We start from the raw sequence: 14,561 nt of genomic DNA, 5'->3' as shown, positions 1-14,561 counted from the left end.
ATGTATTTTTTAGGTATTTAATCGAAATTTTGACAATCATTTGTGGTGTAGTGTCGGTCTCACCTAATTTTTCTATGTATCTTTCGGTTTCACTCTGTTTTGGATTAAAGTGGGGCTTGGACACTTATCTTGACTAAGGACTTTTTTTTAAGAGGAGTAAAGCTGCTGATAAATTGTGCAACACACGCACACACAAGGAGAGCATAGCACTAACTCTGATCATGAAAGCACCACAAAAGGCAGCCGATACTCTTGTCAATTATCACAGTCCGTACCAGTACCCTAAAATTGGCACTCATGCAATGCGTGATATCAGTACTTAAAAATAGTTACTTTGAAAAATAATCTCCCTTCCTGGACATGGCCACATATTAAAATTAAAATTCAAGAGGTCCAGAGGATCAAGAAGTCGCAGGTTAGATTCCCAGCACCTCCTTGTTATATGTCGAAATGTCCTTGGGCAAGACATCAAATCCCTCATGTCCCTGATAAGCAGGTAGTTGCCTTGCATGACTGCCGCTGTTATTGGTGTGTGTGTGTGTGTGAATTGGTAAGTGTGAAGCACATTGTAAAGCCCTTAGGGAGGCCTTCATTACTTGAAAGCGCTATATAAATGCTGACCATTTACGTTTACGTCTACAAAACCCAGCGACATTGGCATGCAAAACAAGCAGTGCAAAGCGAGTGACCAAGCAGGAGCAGCCGACAATAACAATATTGGCGAGTCATAGCCTGCAGCCAGGTGGTTTACATCTGTGGCTAGAGAAGGAATTAGTCAAAGAAAAGACAAAGATGTCTGAATGACGGGACTGTGTGTGGTAACTGGCCATTGTGTTCTAAAAGCAGCTGAGCCAAATGGTCATCCAGGCTTCTGTAGTAGCAAAATGGACACCAGACATGTCATCTTATTGTTGGAGTCAATATTGTTTCAATTCAACACAGGAAATATGTTCACGCCACTAGAGGGCTCAACGAAAGACATACAGGGACGTTAACCCTCAGGTTGTCCTCTGTTCCAAATGACCGGCTACCTGGTGTCAAAAACTCTTAAAAAATTACCTAAACAATATTTTATTTTACTTTAAATGTTATAACTTTTCCTGGACAGTAGAACAAAATGAAATGTTCACCTTTCCGTGTAGATAGATAGATTAAGATATAGAGATAGATTAAGATAGGGATAGATTAAGATAGCTAAAGATCAAGATAGACATAGATAAAGGTTAAGAAAGACATAGATAAAGATATAGATAGATAAAGATAGATAAAGATATAGATGGATAGATGTCTAGATAGATAGATGGATAGATGTCTAGATAGATAGATGTCTAGATAGATGTCTAGATAGATACTTTATTCATCCCCGAAAGGAAATTCATACTTCCAGAAGTATCCTTGTGTTAAAAATAAAATAAATAGAATACAGAAATACCCAATATAACGTGTTGATATAGAGTATTTAAATAGTGCTACATAAAATAAAAACTGTAATGGAATTAGGGTAATATGCAAATGTGGGGGAGGGGTTTAATGTGGGCTTCTACACCCCTGGGTGGATTTAAAGAGCTTCAGTGCATGAGAAAGAAATGATCTCCTCAGTCTGTCCGTGGAACAAGACTGTGACAGCAGTCTGTCGCTGAAGCAGGATCAAAAGTATGAAGATGGTCCTTAAAAATGACAACAAGACGGGGTTCAAACATTTTGCAAGATTATTCCCTCAATTTCCGCAATCATGCCGGCCATGGTTTGAAGGTGAAGCGGAATGGGAAGCAGGTGTGCATGAGGCGGCCCCGGCGTTTATTCCAAGTGACAGTGGGGAGGCTGGCTGGAGCGTGAGCAGAGCACAAGTGACAGGGGAGAGACAAGCGAAAGAGGAAAGAGAGAGAGAGAGAAAGAGAGAGAGAGAGAGGGGCCCAACTGGTGGCCGTCACACAACCGTGACAAGCGGGAGACCTGACACCCTCCTCGTACACCAACTCGTCCTCCCCCCGCCTCCCTTTGACACGTCCCTTGGGAGGACAACCGGCTTTTGGGGAGGACGCTAGCAAAAAAATACTCATAAATACTCTGTATTCAGATGAGTAAATCAATGTTTATTCAGTGTCCTTCCATGTTTTGTTCAGTTTGTGTTCCTGCATTGTATTTCATGGTTTCGTTGGCATGACACTCCTGCTGTTGCTCTGTCTTCCCATGCCAATGGTTCCGTTTTTGTTTTTTGTTTGTATTTTTCCTCCAAAAATGTGCAATTAGAACCATACACAGGGTAGGATATCGAGATCATACTCATATTTTATTCCTGCAGTCAAAATGATTAAAATTGGATGATTTAGTCAAATTTTTCACTGCAAAACTGCTATTTAAGGTCAACAAAAACACAATGCCAGAAAACATCCATAAATTATTCATTCGGAAAGAGGGAAATTATAACTTAAGGGGCTGTCGTAAATTCATTATCCCAAAGGTGAGAACCACCAGGAAAAGTATGTACGTGTCTATGTGTGGAGTCAAACTTTGGAACAATTTACAAGACGAGATCAAACAATGTCCAACTATTCACTTCAACAAATTTAAATACAAAAAAAAAACATTCCTGGCGGAATACAGAGATGAAGAAAATGGGGTATGAGTATGGTTAACTTTGTGTTGCTATTATTATACCATAACTGTTAGTATTGCTACTGTTGTTATTATCATTGGTGTATTTAATAGGTAAGATGAAGGGGTAGGGAATATAAGCATTTTGCTTCTGACGGCCCCTTTTCGAACATATTATGTCTCATTATTTTGTTGTGGAGTTATTGTAATGTATCCTGCTTTTCCCTCCTTTCGTGTTTCGCTCTGTGAGAGCCAGTTCGTGTACTTGCATTATATTTCAGGGTCTTGTCATCACAGCACTTTCGAATATCAGTCCACGTGTTGGAATGTATCGTGTGCCATCTTCCTTTCATGTTTTGTTCTGTTATAGCAGGTTTGTGTTGGAACATAATGTAGTAAATGTTGTTCTGGCCAAGCGAGAGTATGTTCCCTGGATCCTGCCATAGCTTCTTTTCATTTTTTTGTTCAATTATGGCTGGTTGGTGTTGGAACCAGTGGTTTTACCCATGTGCTGGACCCTGCATCTTCTCTCTTTCACATTTTGTTCAGTTACAGTTTCTGCTTTATCCCATGTTGTCTTCCTTTGAGCTAGAACCAGTTAGTATTCCATCGTATTCTGTATTGTCTTGTTTTCATGTTTTGTTTATTTGGATCGAGATAGATAGATAGATAGATGGATAGTTCCATTTCTATTTATCTCTCTCTATCTAGAGAGAGATAGATAGAAAGATATAGAGATAGATAGATAGAGAGAGACAGATAGAGATAGACAGATAGCGATAGATAGAGATAGATATAGAAAGAGAGATAGAGATAGATAGAGTGAGATGGATTGAGAGTTATAGATAGAGATATAGATAGATGTAGAGATAGAGATAGATAGAGAGAGAGAGATGGATAGAGAGAGATATAGATAGATAGAGATAGTGATATATATAGATATAGATAGGGATAGAGATAGAGTTATCGATAGAGATAGAGAGATCGAGATAGATGGATATGTATAGAGAGATAGAGATAGATAGAGAGAGATAGATACTTTCTTCATCCCCGTAGGGAAATTCACACTTCCAGCAATATCCTTGTGTTGAAAATAAAATAATAATAATAAAATAAAAGAAATAGAATACAGAAATACCCAATATAACGAGTTAGTCCTTCAACATGATGTAGCAAGGGTGTGTCATTGATCCTGTGTTAAGAGTATCCGTGGCGTTTTTGAATTGTGAAGATCCTAGTGAACCTCATTGGTCTGTTCCTTTACATTATTCAGTAGCGAGTCGTTTTCAGTCACAAATTCATGTTCTTTTTGAGGTAATGCCGATCACACGGGAACCTGACAACTCAAACCCCCAATTTTCTTCGTGGACGTAGCTAAACATGACAGGCTGTCGTTAGAAATCGGAAAGTGCCTCACCTTTCACACAGAGAATAAAATTACAAGGCGCTCATTTCACACTAATTAAGTGAGGCTCCCCCCCTCGTTGTTTGTCAGCTTCCTCCTGTTTGCGTAACCCGGTGACCCCACAAAACCACGACAGACAAATGAATACAATAAACACGTTTAGCTTGCTTCAATCCGCTCATGAATATCAATCTGGATATTCCGATCCAATAGTCGCATAGTGTTTTCATCATTTGGAATTGAAATACAAAATATTTTCATTCTTATTATCTTATGAAATTTCAATAAGTCTAAAGCATGTGTCTCAAGCTCCCAGCCCAGGGAGGACGGTTTGAGTCCCCTGCTTAGATACGAAAGTGTGTATTAGAGGTCGATCGGGTATATCTTATACATTTGACTATAAAGGATATTACACGATTGACTACAAAGTACATGTACTCAGTTTGATGCAGTAAAAATATTCACTGACTGTTTTTATTCAAGGTACATTAGAAGGTTAGGCTGTGTGGAATGCATCAGACGTATTTCTGATAATAGAATTCCTGTGACTGCTGACAGAGAAGGCCAGACGCACAAGGACAGACCGGCCGACATGCCCTCATACGAGAAGAAGACCAACAAGAGAACGCTAATGTTAACTATAGCTGACACATAGCACATAGCCAATGGGATGTCTTTTCTTTGTTTGTGAAATGTATAAATGATCCGGGGCAAACTGGGAGGGGGACGCGGTCTCCTGTTGATACACTTATGTCTTCTGTTAGGAACGATAAACATTAGCCCCCATGTGAAATGTCGGCTTCCCTGGTCATTTTTCTCTCAAGAAACCAGCGCGCATAAATTGTTGGATGAATGTAGGTTGTGTTTGGTTAATGGAGTCAGATAACGAATTCGAACAATCAGGTAAACGGTACATTTTGATAATTCCCAACAGGACGGATATCCGTATTGTTTTTTTTTTCATTCAACTGGCCAATTATTTATGCTCTCTAATGCAGCGCAGCCACCAAAGAAAAAGCTTTTTCCACCTGCAAACACCGACAACGAGTGTAACTCAAGCCCCCGATAGTCCAAGATGCACACAGTCACTAATTAGGTCTAATTGCCGATTTAATCAACAAATAGATAGAGAGATAGATACTTTATTCATCCCCGCAGGGAAATTCACACTTCCAGCAGCATCCCTTTGCTGGAAAACAAAACAATAATAAAGCAAAAAGAATACAATACACAATTGAAGTGTGTTATATAGAGTATTTAGATAGTGCTACACAGAATACACACTGCAATAAAAATACGGTAATATGCAATGTGGGGGGTGTGGTTTAATGTGGGCCTTTACTCCGCCGGGTGGAGTTAAAGAGGCTCATGGCATGAGAAAGAAAAGATCTCCTCAGTCTGTCCATGTTACTTATATTTATTATCATTCAGCCAGTATCAACCATCAACATGATATCTACCGGAAATCATTTTGTCACGCGAAGTTATCGACGTGACTCGTCGCCTTCGATCGGCGCCGGGTTTTTAGACCCAACTGCTGTGTTGGGAGTCATTAGGTGACCAAACCCCCCAATTTCAACCCTTAATGCTGAGCGCCAAGCAGGGAGGCAATGGGTACCAATGTTGTAAGTCTTAGGTATGACTCGGCCGAGGCTTGAACCAGCGACCTCCCAGTCTCAGAGCGGGCGCCCTACCATCTAGCTACTGAGCTGGTAAGCGGTAGAATACATTTCAGAGGAGCTAGTGTTGGCCTCAGATCGTGCTCAATCACGCTACAGACTGAGAGCTGAACTTCCCCAAACAAAAGCGACAAAAGTAACGGACGTTACAATATTGAGATTTTACAAAGTCCGTGTTTGTGATTAAGAGATACTGAAAAAAGTGTAGTAATCGTGTCAAAGGGAAGCAGGTTCAAGTGGAAACTGATTCATTAGCTCTTATGACATTAGTTTGTCAGACCGGTTGTAATACTGGTTCAACCTGCGAGATTTTCCACTTCAATTTATGTTGCATTGACATATTTATTTGTTTGTTTATTGTAAAAAAATAAAATAAAATCGGAGCCATTTATAGACCGGTACCTTTATACGAGTTGCTGCTAAGCCTCATTGTATTTACTACACTGTTCGTTTTTGTCATGATTACACATGTGAATCACCTGTGCCCGCTTCTTTGGCGCCAACTGCCTCGGACTCAGATTGGCTCCCTGTCACTATTTGAACTCAGTCCTATTAATCCCAGGTTGTCAGTCCGTCTACAAACCTCAGTTAACACTAGGCAAGCCTTTTTCGACCCTGACTCCCACCTGTCCGATTTTTTGCTCCTTTCCGTTTTTGATCTTGACCACGTCTACTCCCCCGTCCCGGCTTTCGACCTCTTTTTGTCCCATACCACGTCTAGTCTCCTTTCCTGGCTTACGACTCGCTTCCGACCCTGACCACGTTTTTGCTCTCCTGTCCCGGCGAGTGACCCGTTTTTTCCGTTCCCGACACCGCTCGCCACGGAAGTTCCACTTCCGCGTTCAGAGCAACCTGCTTCCCGCGTCCAGCGATCACTGGATCGTGGGCGCAACCCTTTCTCTTTCTTTTAATAAAACTTGTGAAACGCAACGCAAGTGGGTCCTGTCTCCATTCTGGTCCTGACAGTTTTTGGTTTAAGTAAACGATGAGTCATGTTAGTTGTGCTGTTGTTTTAATTGATTTATGGCAAATGGGTTTTCAGAGAGCTATACATTTTTATTTGAATTTATGACTAATATTATTTGGGGTTTTTTTGCATTCTGAAAAATGTCTTCAACAGCGAATGAATATTGGCTACGAACATCTGTTATCGGCCTCATCTCAATACTAATAAGCAATATTACCCTGAAAAACGGTTGATTCCTAGCTTGTGTAATGAAAGAGTCATTTATTTTAAAATACATATATATTGGTTTAGGGCAGCACGGCGGTGCAGTGGGTAGCGCGTGTGCAGCACAGTTCTAAGGTCTTGGGAGCCTCCTGTGTGGGTTCAAATCCAGCTACCGGACTTACTGTGCGGAGTTTGTATGTTTTTCCGGGTGCTTGCGTGGGTTTCCTCAGGGTACTCCGGTTTCCTCCCACATTCCACAGAGATGCATTTCAGGTGGATTGGCCGGTCCAAATTGTCCCTAGGTGAGAATCAGCGAGCGAGTTGTCTCTCCTTGTGTGCCCTGCGATTGGCTGGCAACCAGTTCAGGGTGTCCCCTGCCCACTGCCCGATGATTGCTGGGATGGGCTCCAGCACCCCCGCGACCCTACTGAGGATAAGCGGTGCAGCTAATGAGATGAGATATATTGGTTATAAGATAAGCAAAAATACATTAAATATGATATGAACACACATGCTTTAAAATACTCGAAAGTGGAGAAATTCACATTTATTTGACATAACGTGAAGTAATTGTCCACCGTTGTTATTACTGATTGATTGATTTTCATATTTCTTCTTGAAGGGTTTTTTTTATTCATATTTTTTGTCTTCTCTTCGTCTTCTGCCTTTTCATCTTCTTATTTCCTCTTAGCCTCCCTACTCTTTCTTTTGTTATTCTTCTCGCATTTTATACCTATTTTCTCCTTTTTTCTCATCTTCCTTCTCTCCCTCATACTTATCCTATATTCTACTCTTTCTTATTTTCTGTCTCTTTTTTCCACCTGTTCCCCTTCTACATCCTACCTCCCTTTTGTTTGTCTTTTTATTCCACCTTTTCTTATTTTTTTTCTTCCTCCGTTTCTTCTTTCCATTCATTTTCTTGTTTTCTCTCATCTTTTCCTTACTGTTTCTCTTGTAATTCCACCTCTCTTTTTGTTCTTCATGGTCCTTGTCTATTTCCTCCTCTTCTTCCTTCTTTTCTTTTTCCTGTTCATTATTTTCTTCCACCTCTTCAGCTTTTTCTTCTTCCTCCCTTTTGTCTTCTCCATTCTCTTTTTCTTCTTCCAGTTCTTTTTTACTTCCACCTATATTTTTTTCTTCTTCCTGTTCTCTTTTTCCACTTCTGTCTTCTTTTTCTTCTACCAGTTCCCCAAGTTCTTTCTCCCAATTTTCCTCTTCTTTTATCTAGCACTCTTTACTTCTCCCCTTTTCTCTTCCACCCAAAGGTTTTGCTCATCAAGTCAAATATTTTGTTTTTCTAAGATAACTTTGCTTGGAGAAACACAGTAAAGAAAACCGTTTCCTCCTCATGCCATGAGACTCTTGAATTCCACCCGGGGGAGTAAAAGCCCACATGAAACCCCACCCCTACATTTGCATATTACCCTATTTACTTTCCGTAGCGCTGTTTAAGTACTCTATAGCAAAACATTACATTGGGTATTTTTGTATTCTATATCTTTTATTTTATTATTTTATTTTTCAACAAAAGGATACTGCTGGAAGTGGGAATTTTACGACAGGGATGAATAAAGTATCTATCTATCTATCTATCTATCTATCTATCTCTCTATCGATGTCTCTATCTATCCATCTCTCTATCTATCAAGATAAGCAAAACAATCTACCATCTCCTACAAATGACAATTTGAATTCTGTATTTGCTTATGTCCCTATATATATATATATATATATATATATCTCATCTCATCAGCCGTACCGCTTATCCTCATTAGGGTCGCGGGGGGCTGGAGCCCATCCCAGCCATCTCCGGGCAGTAGGCAGGGGACACCCTGAACTGGTTGCCAGCCAATCGCAGGGCACACAGGGACAGACAACTCATTCGCTCATTCACACCTAGGGACAATTTAGATCAGCCAATTCACCTGAAATGCATGTTTTTGGAATGTGGGAGGAAACCGGAGTGCCCGGAGGAAACCCACGCAAGCACGGGGAGAACATACAAACTCCGCACAGGAAGTCCGGAGCTGGATTTGAACCCACGACAGGTTCCCATGACATGAACTGTGCCGCACAAGCGCTAACCGCTGCGCCGCCGTGCTGCCTTTATATATATATATATATATATATATATATATATATATATATATATATATATATATATATATATATATATATATATATATATATATATATATATATATATATATATATATATATATATATATATATATATATATATATATATATATATATATATATATATATATATATATATATATATATATATATATATATATATATATATATATATATATATATATATATATATATATATATATATATATATATATATATATATATATATATATATATATACATATAATTTGGTTGCATGCAATATTTGACCACGTGGATGGCAAAGACAATTTGATTCCTTCCTTTTCCCCCCTGCCCACGGGATCTTTTTTGCAGTGCATGTCCTGGCAAGTGGGTAGGGTGGAATGGGGAATTTTGTTTGTACGCGGGGGCGGCTGTGTTTTATATATATATTATATATATATTTGTGTGTGTCAGCAGCAGGGCCATGACAAGTGACAAGCTGTCAAGCTGTCACCTCGGCGCCTCCAGGCAACGCGGACCAACTGGCGGCAAGGCGCCTGGCCTCGGCTTCACACGAGTCTTTTGGATCATTTATTAGGAGATACGCCATATCTTCCTGACATTTCTTTGCACTAAAATTCAAACTGAGAACTTGGTGAAAAATTGGGAGGGTGTCACTGTTTAAAAAACTTGACATTTTCGATGGAGTTTTGTTCCTGGATCGTTGAATTATTTAATTGGGAAATAAAACACTTGGGTTAAACCAACCCCACAACTGGGTCAAAAATTGACCGATTTATAACTTGGGAAAACCGAAACTTATAAGGATTTTCAGGACAGAATGACCCTGTTTTGGGGCTGTATTTTAAAAAGCAAAACACTTTATCTGATTCTTTTTTACACAAATAAATGTCATTTCAGAGAATTACGGAAAAAAATCTTGGGTGCCGAGGTACTTCACTTGTTTGGGTGTTTGGGCATTTGAGTTGGCCATGGTCAATTTATTGTGTTTGTTTTGCTACTTTTTCCTTTTCTTTGTTCTTGTATACGTGTCGGTCACCCCTCTTTACCAGCTCAGTAGCCTAGATGGTAAGGCGCCCGCTTTGAGACTGGGAGGTCGGTGGTTCGCGCCCCGGCCGAGTCATTCCTAAGACTTAAAAAGTGGTCGGCGGCGCCCTCTGTTGGCTGCGGCTGCATCGGCTCGCTACAACGGGTCAGGTGCAATCGACATTTCGTTCTGTGTACATTGTTACACAGAATGACAATACAAGGAAATTATTATTATTATTATTATTGAGGGATATAAGATAGAGATAGAGCGAGAGAGATAGATAGAGATAGATAGATGGATAGAGTTTGACCAATTCTAGCTCACTTCTTTTGTAACCGAAGAAGCATTTTTGTGTAAGGGCCCGGTCACACAGCCTTTCACGGGCGTATCGAGGCTGAATCACAGCCAGAAATTTCTGCCCATGAAGCAGACGCTGTTGGACGCTTTGAGATCGCGATACAGACGAGATACAGCCGTGCTTTACACGCGGCAAGAAATTCACACGCGGTTGGCCGCGCGAAAAAGTTTTGCGTTGCTTAAAACTTTAGACCACGGGTAACCGCGGGCGGCACACGAGGTAATGACGCGGTACAGACGCGGAACGACGTGCTACGGCCGCGGCCAGGGCGTGGTTACACGCGGGTAGGACGCGAAATTTTAGCGGGTAATCGCGGGTGGAGCACGGTCATAGTACGTTTGTACTGCGCCTGTATCGCGGTGTTATCACGTGAATTAGCGTGTGACGGTCAAACGCCTTTTTCCGCGTATATACAGCGCAATTTGCCGAGCACACGTCAGTTGTGCTCGAGACGTCAAGGGGTGAACATGGATCCCCGTCACCGTAGTGACCTCATCTTAATCCTTTTTTTTTTTTTACATTTCTTTTCATTTCATAACAAGATAATAAAATAAAAATGAAAAACTATTACAATAATAACATATTGGCTTCTTCTTCGGTGCCATAGCTTGAAATCTTGTTCTTCACTGGACTGTGTCTTGAGCGGTTATGATTTCTACAGCCCGGCTCGGCAGCTTTTATACCCGTGGTCCACACGCGGAAAGGACGTGGAACTGACGCGATGAGGAAGCGGAACAGTCGCCGGCGTCTGTTTTGCGGGCATACCACGGATGAACAGCGGGTTAGCCAATTTTGCGCATTTTCTACCGCAGGCAACCACAGGCAAAAAAAAAAATCGCGAAATTTTACCCGCAATACAGAAGCAAAAGGCTGTGTGACCGGGCTCTTAAGCAACCCAAAAAATATTAATAAAAAGTATTGGTTGGGTTGCTTCTGATTTGTCCCAATTCTTTTTACATGTTACCTCTACCTTAATCCCGCGCTCTAAAAACAGTTGAGTCAAAAAATTACCCAGTTTGGGTTAACAGAGGACCGATCGTTTGATTGGGTTAATATGGCACATAAAATAGTGCCAGAAAACATCCATAAATTATTCGTTCAGAAAGAGGGTAATTATAACTTAAGGGGCTGTCGTAAATTCATAATCCCAAAGGTGAGAACCACCAGGAAAAGTATGTGTGAGTGTCTGTGTGTGGAGTCAAACTTTGGAACAATTAACAAGACGAGATCAAACAATGTCCAACTATTCACAAATTTAAATACAAAAAAAAAACATTACTAGCGAAATACAGAGATGAAGAAAATGAGGTATGAGTGATACGAGAGATTGGGAATAGTGCATCTAGAACTATGGTTAACTTTGTGTTGTTGTTGCTACTGTTGTCATAACTGTTATTATTGATATTATTACAATTGTTGTTATGTCATTGGTGTATTTAATAGGGAAGATGAAGGAATGGGGAATGTAAGCATTTGCTTCTTACTACCCCTTTTCGAACATATTATGTAACACTATTTTGTTGTTGAGTTATTGTTTTTGTTCTGTTTTTATTTTAATATTCGAATTAAGTTTAATTTCATTCATTCATTCATTCATGGCCCATTTTGGATTAAAAAAAACCAAAAAGAAGCAGCAGAGTTGGTCCCATTTGTTTAAAAACAACAAAAAATGGCTCAAAATGTTGATAAGAATTCACCCTAATGATTTGTAATTCAAAAAAAGATTTTTCTTTTCATTAAGATGCAACACCCAAAATAATGGCAATTTATGTAAAATGACCCTAAAAAAAATGGGCTGGATTAAACTAAAAAACAGGATCATTTTGACATGAACAACCCAGAAATTTTGATGGGATTGACCCAAATAATGGATCGGTCCATTTTGAATCCATTTTGGGTTATTTCAAACCCGATTGAGGAACTCACCTTCTATTTCCCGCCCTGAGCTCCCTTTTCTTCATGAACTCAATGAATCGGAGTTCTTTCCTACAGCTTTGAGGGGAAGGCTCAGGGGAAGGGGGGAAAAGCGCTAGCTCAAGCTCGGCCTCAGAAATGGGCCAGTTGGACAACTCGGACACACGCTGACTAGCACGGGTCAGTTTACCACCAAGGGGGGTGCAAAACAAAACGGGGAAGAGACAAAAGAAAGTGTTAGCATGCAAACATGCAAGACGAGAACTTGAGGAGGGGGGTACGGACGTGAAAAGGTTTGACTTTTGTTCCGGGTACCTATTTCCATGGACATGGGAAGCGCAGAAGGCGAAGCTGTAGTGCAAAAGCGTGGGGTCGATCATGGCGCCGTTCTCGGCCCGCTCCAGGAGGTCGCCCAGGTAGCAGAGGTGACGGTGGCAGCCTCGGACTCCGTAGCGGGCGCAGTACTCGTCCAAAACGAAGACCTGCCCGGGACTAAACCAGCCCTGAACAAACCCCACAAATGAGGCGGTTAGATCAGGACTCACAGATAGAAGATTTGAGCTGACCCGCTAGGTTGCTGTGAACCTTCCTTGCTTGGCGACTCGCTATCTAAAAGCACTCTTGAACACATTAACCAGTTTGAAACAATGACGACCATTGGGTCTCGAATTGGCTCAAGGGGGAGATTGTCACGGTTGCAATGGCGCCCAATTGGCCCCGCCCATGGACACCAGCTGAAACGCGTTGACAGATTGCTCCCTGTCACTACTTAAACGCTGTCCTGTGAGTCGCCTTTTGTCGGAGCGTCTGCGAAACTCTGTTTGGAAACGTCTAGCGCTGAGAATCTCAGTTTTTGCCTGTGTTTTTGCTCCCGTTTTGTTCTCGTCCCGATCTGTTTGGTTTTGACCACTTCCTCGTTCCCCGCGACCAACGATCTCCAGATCGAGTGTGCGCTCCTTTCTCTTCTCCACAATAAACTGTGAGTAACGTTACGTGAGTGGGTTCTGCTTTCTGTCCTGCTTCTGACAGAGATGAGTTCATTTTTGTACAACTCAGCAGCATGTTCAATAAAAAATGTATTTTTCATCACAATTAACCATTTGCCAAATGATTCAATCAACATCATGCTAAATGTAAGAAGAAAACGAATCATTTTGAAATTCGAGAATAGTCGGTGACTCCTTGACTATTCAAAATGGGGGTTTAGTAGCAGCACGACTCACTAGGCAGGAGTAGGAGTCGTTGAGTCGGTGGTCCAAAGTGAGGCGCTGGACCAGTTCGAACAGCGAGGCGTGGTCAAAGTTGCAAGGGTTGGCCGAGATGAACTCGTCCATGCCGTGCTTCTGGGCCCGGTCTGCATCTGCCCAGGGAAACATTGGGAGGAAATGAAAAACCATGACCATAAATTCTGTACGACAAGCTGCTAATTTTTCCCTATGTTTTAAACACTGCAGCTTTAAATAGGGTACAGCTTGCTCATCTACATGACTATTACATTGAGTTAAATTTAAAAGTCACATCTGTGACTTGGTCCATTTACTTGCCAATAGGATACCTTAAGACAGTACAGCAGGGGTGGCCAACAAGCGGCTCTAGAGCCGCATGCAGCTCTTGGCCAATAAGAATGGGGCTCTTTGCCTCAACATATTTTCTATATACTGCGGCTCTTTGCCTCGTCTCATGTTTAGTTTTTTTTCCCCTCTTAAAACACACTTTAATGCATCAGAGTTAATAACCAACAATAAATAATATTTTGAAATTAATTTGGCAGATTTGTTGTTTTTATGCTGCTCCGGACACATAACTGACTACCAATCATCTGCGTAGGTTACGTCTAATGCTGGGAAATTAAGTAAACATTTCATGAGCGTGCAGACTGTTACCCTCATGCTCAAAATGCGAAGCAAAACGGAAATATGATAGACACAGGGCATTTCAGGGAGAATGGGAAGATGCTTACTTTTTTGTTGAACAGATTGGCAAATCACTATGTTTATTATACAGTACCACGATATCCCATTTCAAGACTTCAAATCTTCTGCGTCATTTTAGCACAGCCCATGCTAATATTGACACAGGAATTCCCCAAAGGTACTGAACTACGCAAGCGCAAATTGAGCACCTTGAAAAGCCAGGTAAAAAGACTCAAATGTTTCAGCAATTGATTAAGCATGGAGAAACTGTGACACTTGCTTCCTATAAAGTGGCGTGGAACATTGCCCGTGCTAACAAAAAACATACAGCGAAGGTGAGTTTTTGAAACAGTGTTTTGTGGATTTAATTGA

General features: G+C 41.0%; 1 protein-coding gene across 6 annotated transcripts in view; it reads right to left on the bottom strand.

The window, feature by feature from the left end:
• cadpsa (Ca2+-dependent activator protein for secretion a) overlaps positions 1–14,561 on the bottom strand; it is a 164,950-nt gene that overhangs the window by 103,437 nt on the left and 46,952 nt on the right. For 4 of the 6 annotated variants that reach the window (XM_088337707.1, XM_088337708.1, XM_088337710.1 and 1 more), the window contains exons 12-14: positions 13,500–13,636; positions 12,592–12,779; positions 12,289–12,447 (exon numbers count right to left, since the gene is read on the bottom strand). In XM_088337707.1, the coding sequence (XP_088193833.1) occupies positions 12,289–12,447; positions 12,592–12,779; positions 13,500–13,636 (484 nt within the window). The remainder of the gene's footprint in view (positions 1–12,288; positions 12,448–12,591; positions 12,780–13,499; positions 13,637–14,561) is intronic. The other 2 variants (XM_088337712.1, XM_088337713.1) reach the window with 1 other exon arrangement.

Source organism: Urocampus carinirostris, chromosome 6 (genome assembly GCF_059441175.1).
Source record: "Urocampus carinirostris isolate Australia breed hairy pipefish chromosome 6, RoL_Ucar_1.0, whole genome shotgun sequence".
Lineage (NCBI taxonomy): Eukaryota > Metazoa > Chordata > Actinopteri > Syngnathiformes > Syngnathidae > Urocampus > Urocampus carinirostris.
The sequence above is the reverse complement of the archived record's forward strand: the minus strand, read 5'-3'. Positions and strand labels throughout refer to the sequence as shown.